The sequence below is a fragment of the Girardinichthys multiradiatus genome, chromosome 17, assembly GCF_021462225.1.
Source record: "Girardinichthys multiradiatus isolate DD_20200921_A chromosome 17, DD_fGirMul_XY1, whole genome shotgun sequence".
NCBI classification, from domain to species: Eukaryota; Metazoa; Chordata; class Actinopteri; order Cyprinodontiformes; family Goodeidae; genus Girardinichthys; species Girardinichthys multiradiatus.
In genome coordinates, this window is record NC_061809.1 from 18,224,156 (window position 1) to 18,241,977 (window position 17,822).

At 39.7% G+C, this 17,822-nt stretch overlaps 1 protein-coding gene across 4 annotated transcripts in view; it reads right to left on the bottom strand.

Moving 5' to 3' along the window:
* The window catches only part of chchd3a (coiled-coil-helix-coiled-coil-helix domain containing 3a), a 103,580-nt gene that overhangs the window by 65,140 nt on the left and 20,618 nt on the right, over positions 1–17,822 (bottom strand). For all 4 annotated transcript variants that reach the window (XM_047390454.1, XM_047390456.1, XM_047390457.1 and 1 more), the window contains exon 5: positions 5,869–6,049. In XM_047390454.1, the coding sequence (XP_047246410.1) occupies positions 5,869–6,049 (181 nt within the window). The remainder of the gene's footprint in view (positions 1–5,868; positions 6,050–17,822) is intronic.

The following is a 17,822-nucleotide window of genomic DNA, read 5'->3' on the forward strand; positions in this document are numbered from 1 at the left end:
AAATCTTCATCTCCATAAAGCTTTTCAGCAGATGGAAGCATGAAGTGCTCCAAGATCTCCTGATAGCTAGCTGCATTGACCCTGCCCTTGATAAAACACAGTGGACCAACACCAGCAGCTGACACGGCACCCCAGACCATCACTGACTGTGGGTACTTGACACTGGACTTCTGGCATTTTGGCATTTCCTTCTCCCCAGTCTTCCTCCAGACTCTGGCACCTTGATTTCCGAATTACATGCAGAATATTCTTTCATCCGAAAAAAGTACTTTGGACCACAACAGTCCAGTGCTGCTTCTCTGTAGCCCAGGTCAGGCACTTCTGCCGCTGTTTCTGGTTCAAAAGTGGCTTGACCTGGGGAATGCGGCACCTGTAGCCCATTTCCTGCACACGCCTGTGCACGGTGGCTCTGGATGTTTCTACTCCAGACTCAGTCCACTGCTTCCGCAGGTCCCCCAAGGTCTGGAATCGGCCCTTCTCTACAATCTTCCTCAGGGTCCGGTCACCTCTTCTCGTTGTGCAGCGTTTTCTGCCACACTTTTTCCTTCCCACAGACTTCCCACTGAGGTGCCTTGATACAGCACTCTGGGAACAGCCTATTCATTCAGAAATTTATTTCTGTGTCTTACCCTCTTGCTTGAGGGTGTCAATAGTGGCCTTCTGGACAGCAGTCAGGTCGGCAGTCTTACCCATGATTGTGGTTTTGAGTGATGAACCAGGCTGGGAGTTTTAAAGGCCTCAGGAATCTTTTGCAGGTGTCTAGAGTTAACTCGTTGATTCAGATGATTAGGTTCATAGCTCGTTTAGAGACCCTTTTAATGATATGCTAATTTTGTGAGATAGGAATTTTGGGTTTTCATGAGCTGTATGCTAAAATCATCCGTATTAAGACAATAAAAGACCTGAAATATTTCAGTTAGTGTGCAATGAATCTAAAATATATGAATGTTAAATTTTCATCATGACATTATGGAAAATAATGAACTTTATCACAATATGCTAATATTTTGAGAAGGACCTGTATACCCATTCCAAAACCGGTCTGGATGTGTGTTTGGGATCTCTTATCCTGGTAAAACACCAGACTGTGTATAAGTTTCAGTCCTCCTTCAGTATTCCATTTGCTTTGTGCAATGAACCATTATGTCTGGCAGCAAACCAGCCCCACAGCATGTTGCTGCCACTACCATGTTTAACAGCTACTAAAGTTTTTTTTTTTTTTATCTGAACACTTCACCTCAACTCTCCTTGTCTCTGTGGTCAAATAGCTCAATACTTTTGTATCTGACGATAAACCTTTCTCTATTTACAATTACCCAAGTAGGTAGAAGAGTGCTCCAACACAACTTTGTGGGACTGGAAATCCTTTCCAGTTTAAAAGAATTTCCCTTTCTATAAAATTTTTATCTAGTTGGTCTTAAAGTTGAAAATATTATTAGGCAATTGTTTTAGGATTTTTGAGTACGAGCTTAATATAACACCTGAGCTTGGAGTTTTTATTTTATAACTTCATAGACTTTGGAAAGCTGGTTGTGATTTCTTGGCTGCTACCGATGGTTATGTGTGTTGTGTGTGTTTAATTTTCTGTATGACCTGTACAGAAGCGGCTTTGTACTTGATAAGAGGAGTTGTTTAAAGCAGCTCATGTAAAACTGAACAGAAATGTCAAAATGTACATGTTTAAATTCAAAGTTAAGTATCTTGGAAGTTAATCTTTATGCTCCTTTTCAGTAAAAGAAAATTAAGTCTCACACTAAAACACAAAGAAGGCAGAAATAATGTAATGCAGTGAGACATACACTCACAAAGACACACACAAGACAGAAATGTTTCATGTTTCATCAAGAATGAGCTCGCTGTTGTTAGCAGGCAATCCTGGAGTTTGACAAACACAGAGAGAAATGACAAAGGGTGGGAGACGTCTTGGGTGAGAGGCTGTCTTTAAGGAATGCAAAAAAAGTCAATTTCCAGTTGAAAAGAACATTGGATGTGTGGAAATGTCTGGCTAGACAATTACACGAGTGCTGCAAACCACGCTGCACCTCCACTGATAACCCGTCGGATTCTATTAAAACTTCAGCACTCCAAAGAAGACTCATATGGAAGAAATTATCACACAGACTCACAGTGCGTGTGGGTGAGTTTAAAAACAGAAAAAAAATTCTGACAATAATTCTTCAGCTACATTATTCCTATTGTGAGGAGGCAGATGAAAAACTGGAAGAGAAATTAACTATTGGATTTGGCAGAAACTCACAAAATTATGAAACAAAGACTTATATAAAGAGCATTGGTTGAATGCAAAGTTAATGCCGTAAAAACTAGATGTGGTTTCAAATCCTGCTAATGATCTGAATGTAGCCTTAGAGTAATAACACATAACTTCAAAGTTTATGCAGGGGTAGCCATGTTTAATGCCACCAGAAAAAACATGGGAACATTAGTGACACTCCTTGTAAAGACATGAAAAGCCTTTTTAAAAGAATCTTATTTTAGTGCACTATTTTAGTCACTCAAAAATTTGGAAAAATCAAATTTTCACTTAAGTATATTTATTCAATAGGGGAAACTTCAATGTTAAAAAAAAAACGTAAATAAAAGTACCTGCCACAGAATTTTTGGAATCCCAGCAGTTAAAACTTTCTATACGCTATTTTCTTGACAGGACAGGGCGGAGTCTGGTATTTCATATAAGTTCAGGAAATAGTGAGGGGGGTCACTACTCATTCAGCATTACAGAGTCTCTCTAGGTCATCCACAGTGGGGGGGTCATTTCATGCTTTCTCTTCTCCTCATATCATAAGGTTTCTAGAGGATTTAGGCATGGAAACTGAAATGTCCATGGAAGAAAGTTGTTGTTTTTGGGTCTATCAAACCATTTCTGTGTTGATTTGGGCATATGTTTTGGATTATCCCTCTGTTTAAAGACCCAATGACAACCCATTTTCCATTTACTGATAAAGTCTAGACGTCATAATGCTATTCAGTCTTACAAAATTCGCTGAGACATTGAAAGAGTAATGGGTCCAATGCATGAGATGCCTTTCCGCAGATTCCCCATTTGTTCAACACCAAATCAATCAGTTTACTAAGGCTCAGTCTCCACTGATCAAAAACCACAGAACTAGTTAAAGTCTCAGCAAAGTTTAGCCAACTCTACGTTTACGTAAGTGATAGTAGGACAGAACAAGCTTTTTCTTGCATCACTTCCAAACAACAATGTAGACAGCATAATATAGTTGTTACAAAGACTTAATGACCCTCGTTGCTGCTTTTTGCTGCAGCTCTCCAACACTGAGCTTTGGAGGGTTTTTTAACATCCCACCACTGTCCATAGCTGAAAGATAAACTTGGGTCCTTACCCAGCTTTGTAACAGCTTCCATTGTTTGAAAACTTTCACCTGCTGGTGACCTGACTGCAGATATGGCCACAATAGGACGAGTTACTATTTTTTTGTTACCATTTCTTGACTAATGAAGATCAACAAAAATCTGCATTACCTAAAATAGAATGTTCCCCACTTTTTCCCATTTTGATGAACTGCATAGGAAAATGGGAATTTTTGTCACACCATGTGTAGACCCCAAGATAGCAGGAAGTGCTTATTTTGCTAATTAGTAGTTCATAAAAATTCTGATAACATTATGGTTATAACATTCAGTCACTTTCGTTTTAAATAGATTCTAGAAAATGTTAATTTCATTAACAACGATTATGTAAAAAATATTTCTTAACTGTGGATTTCTTTTTTGCACTAAATAAACGTACTAACTAACTAAAGGTTAGATTATTTTTACAACTTTCAATGTAAGATTACATTATAAAAGATTATTATTTCTTCTTTAGGTTTTATGACTTTAGTATAAAAAGATTTTAGAACTTTAGAAAGTGTGAGGTAATGATTTTCTTATCCTTCCTTACTATGGTCTCCATCTCAGGTACAATCAAATTACACAAACCCTATAACTGAAACAGGTTTTTTCTCAGATACCAAAGGGAAAAGAATATCAAACCACGGCTCTAGCTCCCTCACTGTTCCTCTCTCATCGCGTTCCTTTCAGTTCGAGTATGTTTCCATGCGAGCGACTCGTCATATACTTTGTCTGGTGGAGGGATATCACGTCCACGCTTCATTCTTACTTCGTCTCTGCAAAATGATTCATTTTTCTATTACTGCGATAAGCGTGTGAAATGAGCTATATAATCAATAGCATAGGTTTGTAAACAGTGGCCACACTCCAGGGAAAATGTGTTTTTTTAGTAAACAATGCACTGCCTGCATGTGGTAGGAACACTCATCTGAAATTATTTACAAGGGCAATTTAAGGAAAATAAAGACACAAGCTGGCCAAAATGAGAACATTCTTCATAACAGTCGAGGGATGAAAAGGCTAAGATTTGGACAAGACATTATTAAACTACAGCAGATAAAGTTTACTTACTGTATGGTGTTTACAATAAACTGTAATGGTCCTTTGGGTTTGTAGTACACAATTGAAGCTTTAATGACTATTGTATGTGCATTTCTGGTAGTTAGATATGACAGTGTGAGTATTTTTATGAATTACTGCTTACAGATATCCCTGCATCCCAAGAAACCGCACATTTGTCACACTGGCAATCATGCAGGGCTGCTAACACCAAACACTTCAGAGCCTAAAACACTAACAGAACTGAAATACAGTGTAATTCTGATACAAAAAAAATGATTTTGTTTAATTTGTGCAAATATATTAAATATGAATAACTAAATCTCATGTGAATAAGTATTCACTGCCTTTGGTCAGTATATTATTGGTGTGCCTCTCTTTAAATATGATGCCACAAGGTCAGCAGTTTCATCCATTCCATTTCACAGAACCTCTCAAGCGCCACCAGGTTGTATGTGAAACATTGGTGTGCAGTCCTATTTTGGATCTCTCCAGAAATGTTCAGATTCAGGTCTGGACTCTGGCTGGATCAGTAAAGAACATCCAGAGCTGTCTGGAAGCCATTCCTTTGGTATCTTGACTGTATGCTTTGGAGCCTTTGCCTGATGAAAGATGGACTTTGGCCCCAGTCTGAAGTCAAGAGTGCTCTGGAGCAGGTTAATGTGATTCCACATCTTGCCCAGTAAAAAGAATTTACCGCAGCTAGACTCAAATTAAGCTGTAGAAACAACTCAAGGACCATCAGTGGAAACAGGATCCAATTGAGCTCAATTTTGAGCTTCATGGAAAAAGCTGTGAATACATTTATACTAGATTTTTTACTTGTTTATTTTAACTTTTTAGCAGAATAAAAAAATGAATACATGTTTCTCTTGTTGTCATCAGGGATGTTGTGTGTAGAGTTTTGAGAGAAAAGATCCATTGAATCCATTTTGGGATAAAGCATAAGCGGTGAAAACGTAAATGGCTGTAAAGACTTCCAGATGCACTGTGTCCAACTGTAAATTGTCAAAGTTGCTCCTCTCAGTCTTTTGCATCCATCCATCAGCTGCCCCGATGCTTATTCTTTAAAAGGATCAGATAGGGCAGACTTTGACAAGAGGCCGTCAATCACACAAAAGATACAAAGTGGAAACTATTCAAGTTCACACCAGTCTAATTTACATGAATCACAATAAGAAACAACTTGACAGTGAGAAGGACCAATCAGCATCAAGAAAGTAATAAAACAACAGAAATAATTTTAATAAAAATCTCTTCACACAGCGTTTGTACTCATTTGGAACAGAGGTCGCACAGACCCATTTCCATCACAAAGACCCTTTCCCCTACTCCTAAAAAAATCAATACCCTTGCAGATAGAAAGAAAACAGTGCAGCAGCTAAAACTGAAGTTCACTGGAGCTACTGCTCAATATATCAGAAAGAGAACACTTACAAGTAGCTGAGCACGAAGCTTCTCAGTCTCATTGCTGATCCTCTCCCTAATGATAGTCTGCTCGAGGCTGTCTTGGGTCAGGGCTCGCTCCATAGACAGGATCCTGGAAATTTCTTCCTGGACTTTGGACTGAGCCTCAGCCTGAGCCTGCGCTGATGCCCTGGCCTTCTCTGCATCGTACCTGGGTAGGATCAATAAGAAGCATTTAAATATTCTCCTCTCAAAAGTTTAACTTTGGCAGAGTAGTAATGTCAAAGGAGGCATCTGTACGATGCCTGTAAATTCCCAACCAAAAGGCTTATCATTTCTTGTTTGCATTGTGTGAAAGGTGGGTAACTTTAAAATGGGCTAAATCAATTAAATCAAGTCAAGCACATACATTCCAATTAATTCTAGCAATCTTAAAGTGCAGTCAGATTCAGTTATTTATTCAAAATGCCTAAGGAAACCCAGCAGATTGCATCGAGTCACAGACTTGTAGCAGTCACTCCTCCTGGATGAGCACGTAGCGACAGTGGACAGTAAACCCTCATACTGAGCATGCATGTAGAGACAGTGAAGAGGAAAAACTCCCTGTTAACAGGAAAAAAAAAACTTCAGCAGAACCAGGCTCAGTGTTTCCGGCGATCTGCCATGACCGACTGGGAATCTGAGAGAACAGAGCAGAGACACAAAAAGAACACAGAAGCACTGATCCAAGGGTACTTTCTATGGGAAGGAGAAGTAAATGTTAATGGATGTAGCTCCTTTTGTGGTTTCATCTAGGAAGAAAAAACAGAGAAACTCTAAGCCAGTTTTCAAGTTTAGCGTATGAGAGAGAGCACATACAGTTAGTCACAGTAAAAGCTCAGTCAGTAGCTATGTCTAGGAGAAAAATAGGGGTAAACACTGAAAGACGGGGCCAAGGGTATATCGGTAGAAGGTGAGCATTAAGTTGTTGGCAGTAGAAGCTTGGATGATGACCCCCTTCAGGAAGGTGTCACAGGTAGATAGTCAGGCCAGGTGTAGCTTCTAGGAAGAGAAAATAAATAATGCAGGAAGAGGATTTTCTACACATGATAACCAAGGAGGTTGACAATTTGGTACCAATAATTAGTTTTTGCTGATGGTGATGACGTGCTCTTTTTGCCATTTGAAAACAATGTTTTTGAAACTGCCAGAGATGCTTAAAGGGAGCACTGACTGACACCTGAGCATCAGCCAGGGTGGGAATCCTCATAGCACGTATGGTCATGATCACTTGTTTTGTCTCTCAATATGTTCGACTACCCTCTTTCTGATGGTTATACAGAGATTGCAAAAGTTTAGAGAAACAGTCTAGCTCTGAAACCTTTTACCAGCAACATTCTCTAGGCTCTCCACAACACTGCAGACACAACAACGTTGGTGAAAGAAATAGCAGCGTTGCTTAGTGGAAAGGTAACCATCATGGTTGGTCAATAATTAATGAGGTTATTCTAGATTAATTAATGGATTAGAACAGTTGTATAGCACCGAAGTCATAGAAAAGGTCTCTTTCATATGCTTTTATGTTTAAAGTCAGCTGAGCCTGAGTAAAAAAGATGGAGGTCTTTAAACACAACTAAATCTTATAAAAATCTAGATAAATAAGTCTTTATCTATAAGTCTGTTGTGGGGAGTTGATCTATTTTCCCATCGACTGCTGGGGTAGCAGCATCAGACCCAGGGATTTAAAAAAGCTCAACAAGCTGATTTAGAAGACTGGCTCTGTTCTGGAACTTCTGGAGATCATTGTACAAAGAAGGAATCTTCATAAAATGAAGAACATTATGGAGAACCCTGAGCATCCTCTTTATCAGACTGTTGTACAACAACAGAGTGTCTTCAGTCAGAGGCTTCTTCAGATCTGCTGTAAGACAGACTGCTACAGGAGATCCTTCCTGCACACAGCCATCATCATCATCTACTCTTTGAAGAAACGTGAATAATATGAGCTAAAAAAACATTTCATTTGTCTTTTGGATTAATAAAGTATTTTTGAATTGAAACAATGTTACATATTAGACAGATGAGCCTTTCCAGTGCAGAGAACTCCACCAACACAAATAAGACAAACTTAACCAAATGCACAGAACACTTAAGAAGTTAAAAAAGCAAACCTAAGCAGAAGAATCAAATAACCTTTGTCAGAGGGTTCATGGCATATTTAGGTGATTACAAAAAAACTATTTGATTATTAATAGCCACAATCGATTCTGTGTGGCGGTGTTTTCAACAGAATCTCTGCAGAAGCAGGACCAGTATTTGAACCTGGTCAGTTCGTTGTTTTAGTTGCCTAGCAACACCGTTCCAACTAGGTGACAGTGTTCTTGATTGAATAAGGAGGAACATCCCTGAAACCCCTCAAAGTGATCTTCTGCCAGATATTAAAGTCAAGCCAAGGTAGAATAAACATAAAACTGACGGAGCGAGCAGTGGAGTGAATTACGGCAAACTCAATAAAGACGAGGGAGATCTTCATAAACATCTGCCTGAGAAGGATGCAGAGAAATGCATAAAAGATACACTTGATGAGAAGGACAATGGCTGAGTAGCTGGAAATGTTGATTGCAACATATAGGTTCAAAACAGGGAACTAATTAAAAACCAATTTTCTTCAGATAATACCCTTTTCTGGTTAAGATGAAGAACAATGACAGTACTTGTCACTCCTCATTATAATAATTTAAATATCCACAAGTGTATGGTTCCAGGCATAAATATTATATAAGTTTTTTTTTACGTCTTAGCTCTACCATTTTTCACATTGCAAGCACACACTAATCTGTCGCATTGATAGTTTTTCATCTTTTATTAGAAAAATTGTATTTTCCTCCTCAGTCCCATGTGAATGTAAACAACATTTAGACAGTGATGAATGGTGATGGACAGACTGCTAAAAGCAGCTCACCTATGTACATATTTTTAGCTTTGAAAAGATTAAATAAGTAATTAAAGTATGCCTGTTGTCTTAAATCGGACCCTGCAATGCAACTAAATGTCAGAGCATTCAGAAGGGAGGGAGGAAAATGGAAAGAAAACGAATGCAAGTAAAGAAAAAGCGTGAGCAGTGGCAACATGACACGTTTGGCCTTGAGGAAGTGAAGCAATGGAGGAGGGAGACAGAGAGTGGGAGAAAGAGAGAGATGGAGGGAGGGAGGCAGAGAGACCAGCCATGTCCAGTCTCACAGTCCACTGGGCTGCACATGTCAGCACATTCCATCCATCATCAGACTCTGACTCACGCACACACAGACACATGGGGAGCCTCCTAATGGCCTTTTACATTCACCATTTCCCCCACAATCCACGCCTCCCTGCCTGTGTGCTGCTAATGCATCTAAGCCACCTTTACTCAAGACGCTTAGACTGCTGCTACAACCACGGCTGAAAGGGAACGGTAAACAAGATTTTTCTTGGAAAACTATTTTCATGGTACTTGTGCGGGCCAGCAAATGCAGCCAATTCAATCTTTTGGCATGGCTTAGTTTTTTTTTTTTTTTCTACCAACATGCTTTTAGCCTATAGAAAGAGAGTACATCAGAAATAAAGAGGTTCCATCACAATGAAGTTTATGTAATGTACTGAATGGTTTGCAGCTAAAGTAACCTTTTAAATTACTTGATGTGCCAGAGTTTGAAGAAAGGATGTTTTTTTTTTGTTTTTTTTACACGCCCTGTCCGGCAGTGTAGCACTCAGAATTGTTGTCCAAGTGCCAAGAAGAAGCCCAACAGATTTACTTTCACAAGTGGAGCATTATGGCTTTTCGCTATAATGCATTTATTTAGAAAAAGCTACGTATACGTATATGTATATGGAGATCCTGCAGTGTTCTTCTATTATGCCCCAGTTTTACAGGCTCTATTTAAACCGGTGGAGTGGAGGTATCTAGTTTTTTGGTCAAAAACCCAAAGGACCATTACAGGTACCTAGTTTTTTGGTCCCTGCTCTTGAGCAGGTATGACCAGGGGCTGAGTAGGGACTACATGTGACGTGAACAGACAGCTGTTCACTGATTGGCTATGGGACTGGGAGAAATGAGAAGGTTTCTGCTGAGGAAGTGCAGAGAAAAGTTAATAAAACTCAAGAGCTACTACAACAATATTAAGGACCATAATGGCCAAAGGGAAATGAATCAAAATAGAATTTTAGTATTTACAAATTATAAACCTTGCCTGAAGACTGAAAGGAAAAAAAAGGACACATCAGCGTTCTGAATTACACGCGGGCGTAGCGCTGTATTTAATAACCTCCTATACTAACTGATCACACATAAACCCAGCGTTGAGATGCACAAACATTTCCCCCAAAACACACAAAACAATACCACCATGAAACAGCCTGTTTGGGTCGCAAATTTATTGAGAGTCCTTAACCTTACCAGCATTTGCAAGGAGGAGGGAGCAGGCAGAGAGCAGCTGCAGCGATATCCAGCCTAAAACTAACTTCACCGCAATCAAAAGTCTGCAGTTTTGCCCTCAAAAGTCCTTCTCGTTATTGCCATTGCTGAGACAAAAACTTCCTCATAAAGTCGAAAATTTCAACTTCCTCATGCCAACTTTGGAGTAGCGGCGTCTCTCCACTCCGCCTCTGCTTCCACACCCCCCTCACATCAAAACCCCTATGCTTTATTTTATAAGATCTGGCTGGGATGTGTTCCAGGTAATTATTCCAGGTAATTATACATAAAAAAACATGCTTGCATATACAATAATCCAAACATTATCTATATTTTGTTTCATTATTTTTTTGTTTTATATTTATTTTTTTTAATGTTTCACGCAAATTACTTTAATGTGACAATGTCACACAGTAACGTTAATAGCAGCACAGCACACTACTCTACTGCCACCTAAAAGGAGCCAGTTGAAAAGGGGTATTGATGATTTTCTTACTACATATAATGAAAAACAGGAAAACATCAAAATATATTTTTGTTGCTGTAAAAAGTGCCATGCTCCCCATAGCTAAAAATCTAAAAGATTCCACTTTAATTTACTTATAGTGGGTCCCAACAAAAGATTAACCAAGAATAAAGAAAGGATTACAGGTCCTTCTCAAAAAATTAGCATATTGTGATAAAGTTCATTATTTTCTATAATGTAATGATGAAAATTTAATATTCATATATTTTAGATTCATTGCACACTAACTGAAATATTTCAGGTCTTTTATTGTCTTAATACGGATGATTTTGGCATACAGCTCATGAAAACCCAAAATTCCTATCTCACAAAATTAGCATATTTCATCCGACCAATAAAAGAAAAGTGTTTTTAATACAAAAAACATCAACCTTCAAATAATCATCTACAGTTATGCACTCAATACTTGGTCGGGAATCCTTTTGCAGAAATGACTGCTTCAATGCGGCGTGGCATGGAGGCAATCAGCCTGTGGCACTGCTGAGGTCTTATGGAGGCCCAGGATGCTTCGATAGCGGCCTTTAGCTCATCCAGAGTGTTGGGTCTTGAGTCTCTCAACGTTCTCTTCACAATATCCCACAGATTCTCTATGGGGTTCAGGTCAGGAGAGTTGGCAGGCCAATTGAGCACAGTGATACCATGGTCAGTAAACCATTTACCAGTGGTTTTGGCACTGTGAGCAGGTGCCAGGTCGTGCTGAAAAATTTAATCTTAATCTCCATAAAGCTTTTCAGCAGATGGAAGCATGAAGTGCTCCAAAATCTCCTGATAGCTAGCTGCATTGACCCTGCCCTTGATAAAACACAGTGGACCAACACCAGCAGCTGACACGGCACCCCAGACCATCACTGACTGTGGATACTTGACACTGGACTTCTGGCATTTTGGCATTTCCTTCTCCCCAGTCTTCCTCCAGACTCTGGCACCTTGATTTCCGAATGACATGCAGAATTTGCTTTCATCCGAAAAAAGTACTTTGGACCACTGAGCAACAGTCCAATGCTGCTTCTCTGTAGCCCAGGTCTGGGGAATGCGGCACCTGTAGCCCATTTCCTGCACATGCCTGTGCACGGTGGCTCTGGATGTTTCTACTCCAGACTCAGTCCACTGCTTCCGCAGGTCCTCCAAGGTCTGGAATCGGCCCTTCTCCACAATCTTCCTCAGGGTCCGGTCACCTCTTCTCGTTGTGCAGCGTTTTCTGCCACACTTTTTCCTTCCCACAGACTTCCCACTGAGGTGCCTTGATACAGCACTCTGGGAACAGCCTATTCGTTCAGAAATTTCTGTCTTACCCTCTTGCTTGAGGGTGTCAATAGTGGCCTTCTGGACAGCAGTCAGGTCGACAGTCTTACCCATGATTGGGGTTTTGAGTGATGAACCAGGCTGGGAGTTTTAAAGGCCTCGGGTTTAGAGTTAACTCGGTGATTCAGATGATTAGGTTCATAGCTCGTTTAGAGACCCTTTTAATGATATGCTAATTTTGTGAGATAGGAATTTTGGGTTTTCATGAGCTGTATGCCAAAATCATCCGTATTAAGACAATAAAAGACCTGAAATATTTCAGTTAGTGTGCAATGAATCTAAAATATATGAATGTTAAATTTTCATCATGACATTATGGAAAATAATTAACTTTATCACAATATGCTAATATTTTGAGAAGGACCTGTACATATTTTCACAGCTGCGAAAATTTATTTTTAATTATTAATCCCTTCATTTTCTATATTTATTTATTTGTGAGCCCAATGGGAAAAAAAACAACTTAAAATTAACATGACTAATTTTATTCATTTATTTATTTGAGGACCAACAAAACAATAACCAAAAACTCACATGTGACCCAAAGCTACAATGTGACCTAGAAAAAAAAGGGATGCAAGAAAAAAAAAAAGATAAAGATGGGCAAAATAAAAACAAATAGTCCACTGACTCCCTTACAAGTGCTAACCCAAGCAAAGACTGCTATCACCAGCGAGATGCCATCTGTCTGCTTCACCTCTATTGCTTTGCAGTCATTACTGCCCTGTCTCTGGGATATTGGACGCATTTTTCATTCGACTGTGGAAGATTGGCAGTGGGAGAGAACGAGGGGGTGTTGGCATAGACAATGGTTGAGTCAGATGGAGAGAGGAAATACACTGTAGCTAAGCAGCAGAATGTAAAAGTATCATCATCTTTAGAGGATAAGTGGATGATATATTTTTTTCTTGGCATGGCACATGACGTAGAGGATAATCTTGGCTAATTAACTGTTGTTTTGATTGTTTACTGGACTGAGTCATGAAACAGGCCGTTGGAAAACCGAATCTGTGAGATTTCATTCATTAGAAGAAGAGCAAATTAGGGTGAACTGTATCTGACTTTTCATGCATGGAAATTCATACACAGATGCAAGCAGCATACTACAGGGATTGGACAATGAAACTGAAACACCTGGTTTTAGACCACAATAATTTATTAATATGGTGTAGGGCCTCCTTTTGCGGCCAATACAGCGTCAATTCGTCTTGGGAATGACATATACAGGTCCTTCTCAAAAAATTAGCATATTGTGATAAAGTTCAATAAATATGCTAATTTTTTTAGAAGGACCTGTACAAGTCCTGCACAGTGGTCAGAGGAATTTTAAGCCATTCTTCTTGCAGGATAGTGGCCAGGTCACTACGTGATACTGGTGGAGGAAATAATTTCCTGACTCGCTCCTCCAAAACACCCCAAAGTGGCTCAATAATATTTAGATCTAATGACTGTGCAGGCCATGGGAGATGTTCAACTTCACTTTCATGTTCATCAAACCAATCTTTCACCAGTCTTGCTGTGTGTATTAGTGCATTGTCATCCTGATACACGGCACTGCCTTCAGGATACAATGTTTGAACCATTGGATGCACATGGTCCTCAAGAATGGTTCGGTAGTCCTTTGGCAGTGACGCGCCCATCAAGCACAAGTATTGGGCCAAAGGAATGCCATGATATGGCAGCCCAAACCATCACTGATCCACCCCCATACTTCACTCTGGGCATGCAACAGTCTGGGTGGTACGCTTCTTTGGGGCTTCTCCACACCGTAACTCTCCCAGATGTGGGAAAAAAAGTAAAAGTGGGCTCATCAGAGAACAATACATGTTTCACATTGTCCACAGCCCAAGATTTGCCCTCCTTGCACCATTGAAACCGACGTTTGTCATTGGCATGAGTGACCAAAGGTTTGGCTATAGCAGCCCGGCCGTGTATATTGACCCTGTGGAGCCCCCGACGGACAGTTCTGGTGGAAACAGGAGAGTTGAGGTGCACATTTAATTCTGCCGTGATTTGGGCAGCTGTGGTTTTATGCTTTTTGGATACAATCCAGGTTAGCACCCGAACATCCCTTTCAGACAGCTTCCTCTTGCGTCCACAGTTAATCCTGTTGGATGTGGTTCATCCTTCTTGGTGGTATGCTGACATTACCCTGGATACCGTGGCTCTTGATACATCACAAAGACTTGCTGTCTTGGTCACAGATGCGCCAGCAAGACGTGCACCAACAATTTGTCCTCTTTTGAACTCTGGTATGTCACCCATAATGTTGTGTGCATTTCAATATTTTGAGCAAAACTGTGCTCTTACCCTGCTAATTGTACCTTCACACTCTGCTCTTACTGGTGCAATGTGCAATCAATGAAAATTGGCTACCAGGCTGGTCCAATTTAGCCATGAAACCTCCCACACTAAAATGACAGGTGTTTCAGTTTCATTGTCCAACCCCTGTACCTTCTGGAGGTGAAATACTGTATCATGTTTTTATGCATTAGCATGGATTTAGCCATACAGGATTAATACAAACTTAGAAATGTCTAGAAATGACACAACCCTGCCACGTTGTTTGGGGACCTCTAACTTTTAAATGTCTCTGTTAATGTGCAGACTTGAGGAGTGGTGATTATCTGAAGAAATAGCCAGTCACTCAATATCTTCCTTCAGTGCCATTATTGTCAGCAAAGCTAGAGAACCTATGAGTACTCAATTTAAACATTCCTGCAAAGGCCACTAGATTTTATGTTAAAACAAGTATTTCATGACTCTAAAATGTACCTTTTGAAGATGAAGAGGCACACAGCATTACATCTCCTCCACTATGCTTAATAGAGAGCAGTTCACTGAGAGCAAATGTCTTGTTTGTGTTTACAAGCTTGGCAATAAAGCTGATTTAGATTCTGAGGTGATTTTCGTAATTCCCTCCTCAGTTTTTCACCACACCCTTCCTGTTTTTTTTGGTGAAAACATAAGTTTTAGTTTACTTTAACCAAAAGACAGAGTTCAATCTAAAGACCGAGAGGCAATTAGCAAACTACAAAAATATACGCATGTGATGTCAGAGCAGAAAAGGCAATTTTTTTGGCATGTCCTCTAAACAACTGGTTTACATGTCAATGGTGTCTGGCGGTTTCTACGGAGACTTGATGCCCAGGGATTGCATTTTTTGTTTCAGTTCTCCGACGCTTCAGACATTTTTTAACTCCCATACCTTCCGCCCGACTGCGCATGGTGACCAGATAAACTCAGGTCCTCATGCAGCCTAACGACTAAGAGAAATGAGCCTCTGTTTTACAACGCTCATCTGTGAAAAATGTGTCTTTCTTATGGTGGCTTTTATTTTTCCTTCGCAGAATAGATATGCTGATTAGTTATATACTACTATACTACTAATAAGAGTTTGCTATTACTTTAAGGCTTTTTACATAGCTTTGCTAAAGGTACCAAAAAGTGTTGACGGTGCTGTAATTTTAAACCATGCTACATTTCTGTAACTGTTCAAGATTTTGCTCTTGCTTTGCTACATTAAGGAAAGTTTCATCAGCAGTTATGTAGCGTACCTAAGGAAGTAAGACAATTCACAAATACTTTTTTCTATGCTTTTTTTCAAATTTCCAAGGCACCAATTTCAATTTTCCATTTTGTTATTTGACATTTAATGGGCCTTTAGTGCAGACTATATTGTGGAATTACACCTTCTTTTCTTTTTACAATTTACAATTCACATGGCTAGCCTCAAAAATCTTAAAGAAATGAAAGAAAAAGTGACCCAATATGTGACAAATTAATTATTATTTTGGCTGTAATCTTATATCGGCTGGTTTATTGTATGATTTATAACTAGATTATATCTAAAAAACATGATCACTAGGTTTCAAACAAGAGGAAATGCAAAAGTCGTGAAGTTACTCGTCATTAAATTATTATTCTATTAGTGTTTTTGGTAGTAGCTTGAAATAGGTACAGAACAAGTCTGGAAACTATTAAGGTTTTATTTTCCTAAAAAAACCCATAAAACATTTAGGACAAAATCTAGATTCTTAAAACGAGCTGTTTAAAACTTCATAGTTCAAAAAGGGATCTTTTGTTTTTATCTTTGAGATTGTTTGGCCACACCATAAACAAGTCTGATATTGTAACTGCAACACATTCAAGCTACCAAATACTATAGAGTTAAAGAAAATATATCCAAAACAGACATCCTAAGCAACTTCTTTGTGACCAACTGTTTCCTAATCAGCCACCACCTGTCTCTATCTTCACCCTTTTAGTCTTTGTTCTCTGTCTTTTCTCGTCACAAGATGCCTCATCAAAAAGTATTGCACAGTGCAATCTGCCAGACCAGCATAAGAGTCCAGGCTCAACCCAGGTGCCTAGAAACAAAAGCATTTAAGCACCCAATGCAATACTGATGTTAGGAATAATGTCGTAAAATGCTGTCAATGAATATTTAATGACTCATCCATTCTCCCTGACACACACATGAACACATGCATACACTGCATCTGATTATAGAACAGTGCAATAAAGTTACATTCAGGGTGATACAATGGGAACGACCCAAGTCAACTCCATTCCACTGAGAAATAAATCCCTTTATTGGCTAACATGTTTTTAATGAGAACTGCACTTAGAATCCCTTTAGAAATTGGTATAGGAACACTTTAAACATTAAAAAGAGGCAACCACCCTCTACGTCTGAGATGCATATGTAAGTCCACATATAAAAAAATTGGGGAATTGGAGAAAAAAAAAATTGGGAGGAAATTTAATTTTAAGTTAACAATTTAGGAAATCTGGTATCAAATAAAAAAAGAAAACATCAGCTTAGGCCCCCCATCACATGTGGGGCCTATTTCCTCCCCGCCACACTCTCTGCCGGTGGCTTGTGTCTCTGCCCGCTAGTGTATTGGTGGTTCTCGTTGTTCGGGGCTGGGTGTTTTGGTGTGTGCCAGCCGACTACCAGATGCCGCTTGCTGGGACCTGGGCCCCTGGCTCTGTAAGGCCTCTGCTTGGGGGTGATGTGCTCTGGGGTCTCGGGTCTCTGGGTCCATAGCTGGATCTGCTCTGGCATAGACGGCTGCCGACTGGGCCTGTTGGCACATTGTTGCAGCTTCCTGGGGCTTCTACACTGTGGCTGCTGGGTGGTTCCCTTGATAGATCTCCCCTGCTCTTCTCTGGAGAGTTGCTGAAGTACCGGCAGTGGACCTTCCAGGGTTCCCGTGCTCTGGGGGGCTTTTGGATGTCTGTGGTTCAGATCTCTTCCCTGTCTGTCTTCGGTCCAGAGGGTCAGGTCTGTGACTTCTCACTCTTGCTATTGTATATTTTTAATGGAGAAACCTTATATAGACAAGCATGCTCACACTTACACCCACAGTTGTTTGGATTCAGGTGTTAGCAAACACAGAGATGTTATATATTGAGCCGCAGTTACCACCAAATACATCTTGCATTCAATAGTACCATTCAATAGTAACAATGCTGTTGTTATGCATGTTTCTTCAGGTGTAGAAGCAATCTTCTAGGGTGTTATCTTGTATTCTCCTTACCATTCTTTCTCTATTCTTTTCTCCTTCTCTCCCTTTTTCCTTTTTGCCTTTTCTTTTTTCACTTTTTCGTTTCTGTCTCCATGTCCATTGCAACTGAAATAATCTCGAAGCAGTTTCTAATAAAGTTTCTTTGATAAATATCAAAAGGAGTATTATAGTGTTAGCCGTAAATCTCCACTTG